At 37.3% G+C, this 14,202-nt stretch overlaps 1 protein-coding gene across 2 annotated transcripts in view; it reads left to right on the forward strand.

Annotated features, from left to right (window-relative positions):
- Nucleotides 1–12,771, forward strand: part of PARC6 (plastid division protein) — a 51,967-nt gene extending 39,196 nt beyond the window's left edge. For both annotated transcript variants that reach the window (XM_022300322.2, XM_088119514.1), the window contains one exon: nucleotides 12,477–12,771. In XM_022300322.2, coding sequence (XP_022156014.1) covers nucleotides 12,477–12,561 — 85 coding nt within the window. In that variant the 3' untranslated portion in view covers nucleotides 12,562–12,771. The remainder of the gene's footprint in view (nucleotides 1–12,476) is intronic.
- Nucleotides 12,772–14,202: the final 1,431 nt, after the last annotated feature.

The following is a 14,202-nucleotide window of genomic DNA, read 5'->3' on the forward strand; positions in this document are numbered from 1 at the left end:
CTTGGGAACGTTGTGGGCCCAAGGGAATATTGTTAGTTAGGGGGGTCGGTTATAGTAGATAAAAGGAGGGGAGGGACATTTCTATTTTCTCATGTTTTTGTTATCTTGAGTATTGTGACTCTGTGAGGTTATAGGAGAGCAGGGATCTCTCAAATTTTCCCTTGGCTTGGATATGTGGTATCAATAAAATTGGTTCCTATCACATTCTTAGAGTCTCTAATAAAGCAACGGTTGTTTTCACTCCAAACCCAATAGAACTTGTTGCCAATACAACAACTTTTCAAGTTCATACTTTATAATTTCTTAAAACCAAATCTAAAACGAATTTGATCAAAGATCTTAAACTTGATAGTAGAACTAATCTAGAAAAAGACCCAACTTTGAACTAGAGAATACCTTGAGGAGCCTACGTTGAAGGAGGAGAGAGAAGAGAGCGTTTTCCCCCATCTTTTTGCTTTTATTTCCAAGAAATGAAAATAAGGGAGACAATTTCTTCCATTGATGCCTAAGAAGAGGAGGACTTTTCAATTAGTTACGATGAGATTAGTAAAAGAAGTATTCTCAAAGGTGAGCCCATTAAGTTATTGATTTTTGAAAAAATAAATCTTTGCTAGAAATGTAAGATTACCGAGTTAAAAGAAGGCGATGAGAACATGAGATTTTTTCATAAATACTTATCTGTAAAGAAAAGAAAGTTGCTGATTATTGAAATCTTAGATGACAATGTATTCACGTTTTTTTTTTCCTGAACAATAAACAAACTTTTCATTGATATATGAAAAGAGAGTAAATGCTTAAGGATACAAACTCCTAAGGGAGCGAAAAAGAAAGAAAAAAGAACCAATCAAACCCGAAAAGATACCAAAGAAATAAATGAAGATGAGTACAACATTTGACAACTCGACGAAATAGCACCCCAATGAATGCTAAATCACTTTCTTCAAAAAAATGGGTTGGTGTTAACTAAAAGTGAAGATATTGCTTTGAGTTATAAATGTTGAGTGCACCCATTTTAGTTTATGATAAAACATGGCTATAAAGACAGTTCAATGAGCTGAGGTTTGGACTAATGCTCTGGGGCCAGATGGTTTTACCATAAAATTCATTGTAAAAGTTTGGCATCTTCTTTAAGTCAGATTCCATGTGGCCCTTCCACGAATTTCATATGAATGTACATGTCAATTCTAGTTTGAGATAAACCTTTATTTGCCTCATTAGAAAGAAAGATTCAGCTTCAATGCACGTCCAAAGGGGAGAATTCTTGCTTCAAGAGGCCAAGACAAGACCCACTCTCACATCTTCTTTTCTTATTAGTAGGTGATGTTTTGGGCAACATTTTTTATCTCCTCTACCCCATGGGACTAAAGGGCTTTTGGTGGGTAGTAATTCTATTATTTTGAACAAGAAACAAATTCTCATTTATAAATGAAAAGGAAATTTGGTCAAGAATACAAGATTGCAGAGGAGCAAGAGAAAAAAAGTATATAACAAAAAAATGACAAGCTCAACGAAGAGCAATACAATCATATACAATCATATGAGGATGAACATTAAGATAACCAAGCTTGGTGAAAACCGAGAGGGAATTTTTATTAGAATGTCAAAAGTGTGTTTTCTAACGCACAGGAAAGCTCCTTTTATAATGAGGGAGCTGGAAACTAGCCGTTAGGCTTATTACTAACTAACAGCTAACAAGAAAGTAGCCGTTAGGCTTATTACCAACCAACAGCTAACAACTTTAGGCTTTAACTAACATCTTAATCAAAAATACGCTTTACAAGACTACATCAGAATTCACCCCCTGAAGAATAAAACTCGTCCCTGAGTTATGTTGCCAAAGCAAAACCATCCAGAGCTTCATAATGTGCTACATTAAATATAGGGCTGAAGTTGTATTCCAGGGGAAGCTCAATCTTGAAAGCATTAGGACCACACTGTTGGATAATTGAGAAAGGACCGATTCTCTTTTTATTGAGCTTATGAAATTTCCCGGGTGGAAAACGACCTTTTCGTAAATAAATCATGACGAGGTCGCCCGGTTTGAAATCATGTTGTCTTCGTTTGTGATCAGCCTGTTGTTTGTACATGGAAGTAGTAGCCTCCATATGCTCCCGAACCTCCTGATGTAGTTGTACAATACGTTCTGCCATTTGCTCAACTTCTACATTAATATCAACATAGGAAGGTATATTAGTAAGGTCTACGGTTAGACGGGGTAATTTAGTGTAAACTACCTCAAATGGAGACTTCCCTATGGTTCGATTTTTCATGTGATTGAAGGCGAACTCATCTTGTGCAAGAGCAAGGTCCCATTGTTTTGGTCGGTTGCTAGATAGACACCGAATGAGATTACCCAAAGTGCGATTTGTTACCTCCGTTTGTCCATCAGTTTGGGGGTGGCTTGTAGTGCTGTACTTGAGGGAAGTGTCAAACTTACGCCATAGTGTGCGCCAAAAATAACCAAGAAACTTGACATCCCGATCAGACACAATTGTCTTAGGAATGCCATGTAGCCGAACAATTTCTCTAAAAAATAGGTTAGCAACGTAAACCGCGTCGGAGGTCTTTTTACATGCTAAGAAATGGGCCATCTTACTGAATCTGACCACTACTACAAGTACGGAGTCAAATCCACATGGAGTTTTTGGAAGGCCAAGGATGAAGTCCATCGAAAGATCTTCCCAGATGGATACCGGGATTGGAAGTGGTGAGTAAAGACCGGTATTTTGGGCTTGGCCTTTATTCGTTTGGCATATGAAGCATCGAGATACATAACTAAGAACATCTCGACGTAGTTGGGGCCAATAGTACCGAGAGGATACTAAAGTATATGTCTTGTCCCGGCCAAAATGACCAGCTAAACCTCCAGCATGTAATTCTTTAATAAGAGCCTCTCGTAGGGAAGTTCGAGAGATGCACAAGTGGTCCTCCTTAAAGAGGTACCCATCTAGTAAATGAAAGTCTTTTGTGTTACCATTATTTGTACAGTGGGTCCAAATGTCTTTGAAGTCATCATCAGATTCATAGGTGCTTGGTAAGCTGTCAAAAGCTATAATTTCCCCTTGTAGGATAGTTAAAAGTGTCCCTTTCCTACTCAAAGCATCAGCGGCTTTATTGGTAACTCCTGATTTATGTTTGATTACAAAATCAAATCTTTGGAGAAAAGAGAGCCATCGAGCATGCATTCGGCTGATGTGCTTCTGTGTATTTAAGAACTTCAAAGAAAAATGGTCAGTGAATAGAATAAACTCCTTATTAAGGAGGTAGTGCTCCCATTGCTTAAGGGCACGAACTAAGGCATATAATTCTTGCTCATACGTGCTCCAATTTTCGCGGGAAGGACTTAATTTTTCGCTAAAATATTCAATGGGGTGGTTATTTTGGGATAAAACAGCTCCTATTCCGATTCCTGAGGCATCTACGCTAACTTCAAAGGGTTGAGAGAAATCGGGTAGGGTAAGGACAGGATGTTCTACTAATTTCTGTTGGATGGTCTGAAAACTGTCAAGTTGACTAGGTCCCCAACATAATTTCCCCTTTTTTAAACAATCTGTTAAGGGTGCAACCAATGTACTGAAGTTACGTATAAATTTCCGATAAAAGGATGCTATTCCAAGAAAACATTGTATGTCTTTGACAGTTGAAGGAATAGGCCAAGTGGAGATAGCTTGAGTTTTCTTGGGATCCATTTTTACTGTGTTTTGGCCAATAATAAAGCTTAGGAATGATAACTCAGTGGTGAAGAAAAGACATTTCTTAAGGTTAATAACTAAAGCATGCTCGTGTAATGTAGAGAAAACGAGTTTAAGATGATTTATATGGTCGTTTTTTGTTTTACTATAGATGAGTATGTCATCAAAATAAACTACAACAAACTTATTGAGAAAAGGAAGAAAAACTTGATTCATAAGACGCATGAAGGTGCTTGGAGCGTTAGATAGGCCAAAAAGCATGACCAACCATTCGAACAAGCCTTCATTAGTCTTGAACGCCGTTTTCCATTCATCACCTGGTCGAATCCGGATTTGATGGTAGCCGCTTTTGAGGTCTATCTTGGAATAAATAGATGCACCTCCTAGTTGATCGAATAGATCGTTGATACGTGGGATAGGGAACCGATACTTGACTGTGATTTTGTTAATCGCCCGACTATCCACACACATCCGCCAAGTGCCATCCTTTTTAGGTGTAAGTAAAGCGGGAATGGCACAAGGGCTTAAACTGGGCTGGATATGCCCTTTGTCGAGTAGTTCTTGTATTTGATCATGTAGGATCTTATACTCACTCGGGCTCATACGGTAGTGGGGAAGATTGGGGAGGGTGGCGCCGGGTAAAAGATCGATTTGGTGTTGAATCTCCCGGATGGGTGGCAGGTATGTGGGGGAAGTGGTGAGGGACGGGTATTGGTCTAAAAGACTTTGAACATTAGTCTCCATTATAGCAGGGGTACGGTCACTGTCGTTCTCAAAGTGTTTAATTACCAAGCCAAGGACTGGTCCATCCTTGTTGGACAAAAGATGTTTTCCTTTAGAAAAATAGAAGAGTTGGCCTTTGTCCTTGGGTTTTGAAGTATGAGAACCCGTTAAGGGTAATAAAACAACTATTTTTCCCATCCAGGAAAATTCGTATGTATTATCCCTGCCTTTATGTGTTGCCTGAGTATCAAATTGCCAAGATTGGCCTAATAGGACATGACAGACATCCATGTCAATAACATCACAGATTATTTGGTCTTTGTAGCTGTTTCCTATAGAAAGGGGTAGGGTACATATACTCGTAACCGGTGCCTCTCCTCCTTTTTTGATCCAGCTGATCTTATATGGTGTCGGATGAGGAGAGGTTTTTAAATTGAGAGTTGTCACTAGTTTGCTAGAAACGACATTTTCTGTGCTACCACTATCAATGATAACATTACATACCTTACCATTGATTGTGCAACGAGTTCTAAAAAGGCAATGACGTTGAGGAAAGGAGTCTGTTTTGGGTGTGAGTAAAATTCTTTCAAGAATGCAAGACAAGGGTTCTCCTTCATCGGGTTGTAGGAACAATCTTTCATCACACTCCTCTTGATTTAACTCGGGACTATCGTCCTCGGCTTCGTCCAACAAGTGGATACCTCTTCGCTGTGGGCAGTCATTAGATAGATGTCCTGTTTGCCCACATCTGAAGCATTTCCCTAAAGTGGGACGACTGTAAGCATTCCCAGCCATTTTGGTCATGAAGGTTTCATTGACTTTGTTATCCTCTGTTGGCTTTGCCCTAGAAGTAGAAGCAGTGGTTTGGTTAGTCAATTTATCAGGTGTAGGGATTACCTTTTTGGCCGAATCAGAGAAAGTGCGCCGCTGGTACTGATTCTTGTAGCGATTAGTGACTTGTTCTTCTATGGTGACAGCTGTGGCAATGGCTTCATCGAGGTATCCAATAGGCTGGATTTGGAGTCGTTCCTTGATGTCTGCTCGGAGGCCACCAATGAATCTTGCCACTTGATATTGGTCATTTTCACCGAGATTGGTTCTTGCTCCTAACCTATGAAATTCCTCTGTATATTCCGCAATGGATCTGGTTCCTTGGCGGCAGTTGTGGTATTGATTATAGAGGATCTGCTCATAATTGATGGGAAGAAACCGAGTTCTCATCAGTTTTTTCATTTTTTCCCACGTCCGGATGGGGAGTTTGCCAAAACGTTGGCGATTTGTCTCTAGTTGCTCCCACCAGGCTGAGGCTCCCCCTTTCAATTTGAGGGCAACCAATTTGACTTTCGTATGGTCAAGGGTGTTCATATACTCAAAAAAAAATTTCGACGCTCTTGATCCATTCAAAAAACCCTTCAATATCAAGTTTCCCATCAAAGATGGGTAGGTCAACCTTCATTTTATAATCTGAAGGTTCTCTTCGATAGGAATGATCATACCGATTGCCATACGGGTGAATCTCCCAAGGAGGAATGTCATCTTCATCGCTTGAAGAATTGACCATCAAAGCTCTGTTTCGACGAAGACCATGCTGTCTATAGGCTGGATTATAAAATCGGCGGGTTTCTTGATTTTTCCGGTTGGAGGGAAACATGTCTGGAGGTATACCATGATAATCAGTTGGTAAATCATGGTCAGGGTTGGTGCAACAGACCTGTTGCAGGGGGGAATAAGGAAGTGGTAGTTGTTTGAGGGAGGGATCTTGAAGTGGGATGGGTTCTTGACGTAATCTTGAAGTTGTTTGCTTAGCGTCATCATCAATCTTGATCCCCTTGTCACGCGCCTCCTTCCCTTTGTTGTTTCTTTGTTGTTCTTGATGCAGATGAATGTTATCCAATTTGTCAACGATTGAAAACAGTATCTGACGGATCTCAACCACATTCCTTTGGAGTGTTTCAACAGCTCCTTCAACCACCATTAATCGGTTAGTTGAGGTTCGTGGAGAGAGGGTAGATATTTCTTCTGTCTCTTTGTCGGCCAGGTGAGAATCTCCAACAGCTGGATTAGGTTTCTTTCCTGCCATTGAAAGCCCAAGACTTTCGGTGCTCTGATACCAATTTGGTGAAAACCGAGAGGGAATTTTTATTAGAATGTCAAAAGTGTGTTTTCTAATGCACAGGAAAGCTCCTTTTATAATGAGGGAGCTGGAAACTAGCCGTTAGGCTTATTACTAACTAACAGCTAACAAGAAAGTAGCCGTTAGGCTTATTACCAACTAACAGCTAACAACTTTAGGCTTTAACTAACATCTTAATCAAAAATACGCTTTACAAGACTACATCAAAGCTGCATCAAAACACGAGACACCAGAAATACTGTGACCAACCACATGAAGCTCCAATATGCAATTTTAATTTGTAAAGATGAGGAGCCAAAGGTTTTAAACATGATTAAGGCCATAAGGGTTCTGAATTGTTTTCCAGTATGAAATTAATTGAGCTAAATTGGACATCAATAATATTAATTTGGAATCCTCCAAAATGAGCTCATTAACTTCCATGATGGAGTTCTTGGAAAGGCTGCCTATTATGTACCTGGTGTAAACCAATGGAGAATTTCTTATTAAAATGAATGTGTTAACCTCTATTTGACTTGGAGAATTTCTTATTAAAATGAATGTGTTAACCTCTATTTGACTACTGTTAGAGTATATATTAGTATATTTTTATATATTTATATTGATATGTATTAATTTGTCTTTTACCTCCTTATAGGATTAGGTCAACCTTGTATATTTGTATATTTGTCTATATATATAGATTTTAATAATGAGAATAGTAAACATTGAATTCTCTCAAACCCTAGTGTTTGCATGGTATCAGAGCTCTAGGTTTCCTCTAAAATTTTTTGGATCTTAGGATCTTGTGCCATTAGGGTTTTATGCCCATTAGGGTTTTGTGCTCATTAGGATTTTGTACTCATTAGGGTTTGAAGTTTGGAACACTTTCTTGCAAGTGTTCATTGGTACCAAGTATGCTGCCGCCACCGTTCCATCACCCGTGGCCACCACTGTCATTGCCTTCTACAACCGTCGCAGTCGCAAGCTTCCGCTGTCGCCGCCATCCCCGACGCTGCTCTGTTCGTAGGTCACTAAGATTTGTCCACCGCCGTAGTCTTCATCGTCGTCGCACTTGCCCACCATCACCGCCGTCGTTAACCGCTGTCGCTATTCGCAACTTCCTGTGGGTTCGCCGATGCACCGATTCGTCGTTTGGATTTGCTAGTTCATGGTATCGTTTTCCATTGAATGTGTGGCTACTAGGGTTTCTGGTTTCAGAAAACATCTGGTCCGGTTCAGTCGGTCCGGTTCAAGCAGTTTGGTTCATCTGTTTTGTTTGGTTCTATTCGGTTGGCTTGGTCTGGTTTCGTCGTTTTGTTCAAATAAGTTCGTTTGTTTGTTAAGGCGGAGAAGAAATCAATCGTAACATCTGAGGTGATCCCAATGATATCGAAAGTCATAGAACATAAGTTGAATGGATTAAACTATTCTTTATGGAACATCAATGTTCGTCTTTTTTTGCGAAGTATTGATATGGACGATCACATATCTAAAGATCCTCCTAAGGATGAGAGCAAGAAAGCTTGGTTGCAAGATGATGCTCGATTGGTTCTACAGATAAAAATTCGATCGAGGGTGAAATTATTGGCATTATCAACGAGTGCGAGTATGTTAAAGAGTTGCTTAAATACTTAGAATTCCTTTATTCTGGAAAAGGAAATGTTAGTAGAATATTTGAAATCTGCAAGCACTTCTACCAACCTATGTTTGGTGACCAATCGCTTACAAATTACTTTATGGAACACAAAAGAATTTATGCATAGTTTAATGCATTACTCCTAGATAGTAATGATGCAAAAGTCCGGCTTACCCAATGCGAACAACTAGCATTTATAAGTTTTCTTCTTGGTCTTCCACCTAGATTTGATATGGCCAAAGACCAATTACTCTCTGGTTCGGAAATTCCAGCTTTAGATGAGGCATACACTAGAGTACTTTGCGTTGAGAAGTCACAACCCGTCTTGTCATCTCAAACTAACAGTGCTTTGGTTGGACGTAGTACAAATGCAAACTGAGGTAATACCTATACCAAGGGAATTCCATGACTTCGAACGCTCAACGTTGGAATTCTAGTGCTCTAAAATCAAATTCAGGAGATATCATTATATGCAATTATTGTCATAAGTCTGGTCATACAAAGCCAGAATGTAGAAAGCTGTTGAATAAAAGTCAGAAAACATAGTCTGCACATGTTGCATCTACTCCTAATGATACTGGCAAGTTAGTTACAATTCATGTGGAAGAGTTCGTTAAGTTCCAACAGTATCAAGAGTCATTGACGGTATCGTCCTCTAATTCGATTAACGCTATCGCTGAGTCAGGTAACACCAGTAAATGTCTTATTTCATCCACGTTAAAATGGATCATTGACACTGGTGCGACAAATCATATTACAGGTAACCCTAACTTATTTGCAAAATTCTCCCCATTTGCATCTATGCCTGATGTTAAAATAGCAGATGGCACCACTTCTCCTGTTCTTAGCTCTGACACAGTTCATCTTTCCAAATCTCTTTCATTGACCTCTGTCTTAAATTTACCACAATTTTCTTTTAATTTGATCTTTGTTAGTAAACTCACTCGTGATCTCAATTGTTGTGTCTTATTCTTCCCTGGTAATATTGCCTTTTTCAGAATCTTACGACGAAGAAGACTATTGGTAAAGGGCATGAATCCAATGGCCTCTACACGTTTGATTCATAAATACCTACAGCAACTATTTGCACTCGAATACCAACTTCTTTCGAAGAACTATTGTCGTTTGGATCATCCATCTCTCTCCGTGTTAAAGAGTCTTTGTCCTCAATTTCATAGTTTGCATTCTTTAGATTGTGAGTCATGTCAATTTGCTAAGTTACATCGTCTCAGTTCGTATCCTAGAGTCAATAAACGAGCTACTACTCTTTTTGAATTAATTCATTCTGATGTTTGAGTTCTTGTCCTATTGAGTCCAAATGTGGGTTTCGGTATTTTGTTACCTTTGTCGAAGATTTTTTCCGTGTAACTTGGTTATATTTAATGAAACATCGATCTGAGTTACTTTCTCATTTTCGTAACTTTCATGCTTAAGTTCGAACTCAGTTTGGTGGCTCTCTTAAAGTTCTACGAAGTGATAATGCTAAAGAATATTTTTCTTGTGCTCTTGGCTCTTATTTGATTGAATATGGTATTCTTCACCAATCCTCTTGTGTCGATACTCCATCTCAAAATGGAGTTGCAAAAAGGAAAAATATACATCTTCTCGAAACAGCAAGGGCCTTAATGTTTCAAATGCATGTTCCAAAATACTTTTGGGTCGATGTTGTTTCGATGGCTTGCTTTTTGATTAATCGCATGCCTTCATCAATTCTTAAGGGTGAGATACCTTATTGTACTCTTTGTCCTACGCAACCTTTATTTCCTATTAAACCTAAAATATTTGGTTGCACTTGTTTTGTTCGGGATGTTTGCCTTCAACTCACCAAATTGGACCCCAAGTGATTGAAATGCATTTTCCTTGGTTATTCTCGTGTTCAAAAAGGGTATCGATGTTATTCTCTCAATAGATATCTTGTCTCTCCTGACATTACGTTCTTTGAAGATACTCCCTTTTCATCATGCTTGAGTACCAGTCAGGGGGAGCGTTCACAAGAAGATGATGACTTTCTTGTCTATTTCATTGTCTCTACTTATACTGGAGTGCTTCCTAGCAATACATCTCCCTCTGCGCCTGATCCCTCTCCCCATAATTACTCAAGTTTATTCTCGTCGGCAACCTCCTACGGACTCATGCTCTATACCGGCAGCTTCTTCGTCTGTGGATCCAGGAACGAGTGATGACCTCCGTATTGCCCTTCGAAAAGGTAAGCGTAAGTGTACTTATTTTGTTTCTTCTTTTGTTTCATATAACCATTTGTCCTCACCTACTTGTTTGTTTCTTGCATCCCTTGAGTCTGTATCTATTCCTAAAATTGTTCATGAAACATTGTCTCATCTTGGTTGGCGAGCTGCTGCCTTAGATGACAATGGTACTTGGGATTTAGTGTCTCTTCCTGCAGGAAAGAAACCTGTCGATTGTAAATGGGTGTTTGTTGTTAAAGTTCATCATGATGGATCAATTGCCCATTTGAAAGCTCGTCTTGTTGCTAAAGGATATGCGCAGACTTATGGAATTGATTATTCTATACTTTTCTCCGGTTGCTTAATTGGCTTCTGTCAGGTTATTTATTTCCTTGGCATCTATTCATAATTGGCCCTTACATCAACTTGATATTAAAAATGCCTTACTCCATGGTGATCTTCAAGAAGAAGTGTATATGGAGCAACCACCAGGTTTTGTTGCTCAGGGGGAGAATGGAAAGGTATATCAAATCCTTATATGGGTTGAAACAAAGTCCACGAGCATGGTTTGGAAAATTCAGTCAGGTGATTGAGGGCTTGGGAATGAAGAAGAGTAAGTCGGACCATTCTATCTTCTATAAACAATCCGAGTCTGGTGTTATCTTACTAGTTGTATATGTTGATGATATTGTGATTACTGGTAATGATTCATCAAGCATCCTATCACTCAAAACTTTTCTTAATAGTCAATTCCAAACTAAGGATTTGGAAGTGCTGAAATACTTCTTAGGAATTGAGGTAATAAGGAGTAAGAAGGTGATTCTCTTATCACAGAGAAAATATTTACTTGACCTGTTAACTGAAGCATGAAAGTTAAATTATCTCACAGTTACGAGGGAGGGGAGTTGTTGAAAGATCTTGAGAAGTATAGGAGGTTAGTAGGGGAGTTGAATTATCTCACAGTTACGAGGCCGAACATAGCTTATCCAGTCAGTATTATGAGTTAGTTTATGAGTTCTCCTACGACTGACCTTCTATGTTATTTGAAAGGTGCTCATGGACATGGTTTGTTATATAAAGATCAGGATCATCTTAATATTGAATGTTTTTCAGATGTTGATTGGGCAGGTTCTAAGGAAGATAGAAGATAGAAGATCAACCTCAGGATATTGTGTATTTCTCTGAGGTAATTTAGTTTCTTGGGAAAGTAAGAAACAAAATGTGGTGTCGCGTTCGATTGTTGAATCAAAATATAGAGCTATGGCACAGTCGGTGTGTGAATTAGTGTGGATATTTCAGCTTTTAACTGAATTGAGATTTGGTATCACCACTCCAATGAAACTTTGGTGTGATAATCAAGCAGCTCTCCATATTGCATCTAATCCAGTATTTCATGAACGAACCAAACACATTGAAGTTGATTGTCATTATGTACGTGAGAAAATACAGTAAGGATTGGTGGCTATTGGATATGTGAAGACTGGAGAGCAGTTAGGAGATATCTTTACTAAAGCATTGAATGAAACACGGATAGATTGTCTCTCTAACAAGCTGGGCATGATTGATTAACATATATGCACCAACTTGAGGGGGAGTGTTGAAGTATATATATTAGTATATTTTTATATTCTTGTATTGATATGTATTAATTTGTCGTTTATCTTCTTCTTATAGGATTAGGTCAACCTTGTATATTTGTCTATGTATATAGACTTTAATAATGAGAATAGACTACATTGGATTCTCTCAAAATCTAGTGTTTAAAATTGTGAAGTCAACCCTATTTCTGCCTGCTCCATTAACACTCTTAGCTATTTGTCAAATGACCACATTACCTACGGACCATAAGGTACCAAGGAAGAATCGCCTCATTTAGATAATGGTGACAACTATTTCACTATATTGGTTGCATTTATTTTGTTTTCACCTTTGTTCTTCTACATTTTATACATCTATTATTTTTTAGAAGATGTGGGGTAGGGATTCGAACTACCAACTTTTTAAGAAGTTACTTATGTTGAGCATAGTTGAATTGGTGCCTATTTAAGTTTGATGTTCCATTATTATCTTCATAACTCACCTTTCTATTCTGTCACTAAAAACAGTTGATCATTTGTTGTATGCAGCAATTATAAAGTTCGTTATGTGGTAAAGAGGCAAGAGGATGGTTCTTGGAAGTTCTGCGAAGGCGATATACTAGCATCAATTTAGTATCTCCAGAAAAGATTAGACACACAATTAGAGAAATTTGTTCAATGGATCTCTTGAAGAAGGAAAAAGAAAAAAAGATGCAAAATTCTTTCTACAAGAAATTTGCACTAATACCATGCCCATGGGGGTTGTAATATTTTATGGATATATGCACTTTCCGCTTGTAAGTATTTGATTCTTTAGTCGATAATAACATTCAAGTTTAGCATACATGCATCTTCTCTTGCCATTTTTTTTTTTTTTGGAAGTAATTATTTGGTTAAGATACTATTTTGGTCGGAGTGGTTTTAGTTTTGGTTCATTTTGGTCTAGACTTTTAAAATGTATATTTTGATCCATATATTTTTAATTATGATTCATTTTAGTCTTTGTGCTTTAAAAGGTGACTATTTTGGTTTTTATTTTCAAAATTTTAACACAAATTCTATATCCAACGGAAACTCTTTCATATAAAGTTGACGTCATTTCAAGAGAATATTGAGTGTAGTTATGACCGGAAAAAATGAGATAAAAAATAAAATGAATGGATCAAAATGATCACTTTTTAAAAGTATAGAGATTAAAGTGAATGTTTCGAAGGTATAAACAGTTCATAGACTAGAGAGACCAATGTTTATGCATTGTTTGAGTTTTGTTCTGAGTGTAGAGAGACCAATGGTTAATTATTGTTTAAGCATCACAAAAACAACAAATTGTTTAGTTCCTTTCCTTTAGAGAAAAAGTAAAAATGCTTTAATCGCTTAGGAATTGAGGTAATGTTCAGTTCTTTCGGATTTGGTTTTCACATGAAATGATGGAAGGGTTTTATTATTATTATTATTATTATTATTATTATACAACATGTGAGGTGAAGATTCGAAATTACGGCTATTGAAGTGTTAATTGCATAAACTACAAAATTGATATAGAATTTTGTATATTACTCTCTCCTTTATATTACAGAACAAGCTGAATTAATTGTACATAAAGAAATAACCTTCTGGATTTGCAAATATATCAAAATTTAAAAATAAAACAAACCCAATCACGAAAAAGACTAAATTAATCTTAGAACACTGTCAATTTATCAATGATTGACTATATTATATATCATTGATAGGCGTCTATTAGACTATATTTGTGATAGATGTTTATCACATCAAATAAAATGAAGTAAAAGTATGCAAAGAGTTGTAAAAAATTTTAAACTTTTAAAAATTCATTATTTTTGTGCATTGTTCTTTTTTTTTTTTTTTTTGACATTTTAAAACATTGTTCTTTCTTACCGAATAAATTTTAACATTTTTTCTGATGTGAATGAGTGAATTATTTGTAATTAGAACTTTTTAAGATGTCTGCCAAACTTGTTTTCTTAGGAATATTTATATCATATATACGACTTGAGGGATTTGAATCTATAACCGCGAGTAGAAATTAGATGCTTATTTTGACACTTTTTTTTTAACCCAATTTAGACTCTTTTTATTTTATTTTATGAAGTACCCAATTTAGACTTTAATACAATCATCTTTAACTAGTTTAACATTCACCCATACCTTATAATAAATTCTAGTCTATTCACCTCTCTCCAATGTCCAAATTATAAGGACTATAATTTTAAAAAATATATAGATTGTTGAGGGAGAAAGCCTAGTAAGATGT

The sequence above is a fragment of the Momordica charantia genome (genome assembly GCF_013281855.1).
Source record: "Momordica charantia cultivar OHB3-1 chromosome 11 unlocalized genomic scaffold, Mcharantia_2.0 BLBB01000011.1, whole genome shotgun sequence".
NCBI classification, from domain to species: Eukaryota; Viridiplantae; Streptophyta; class Magnoliopsida; order Cucurbitales; family Cucurbitaceae; genus Momordica; species Momordica charantia.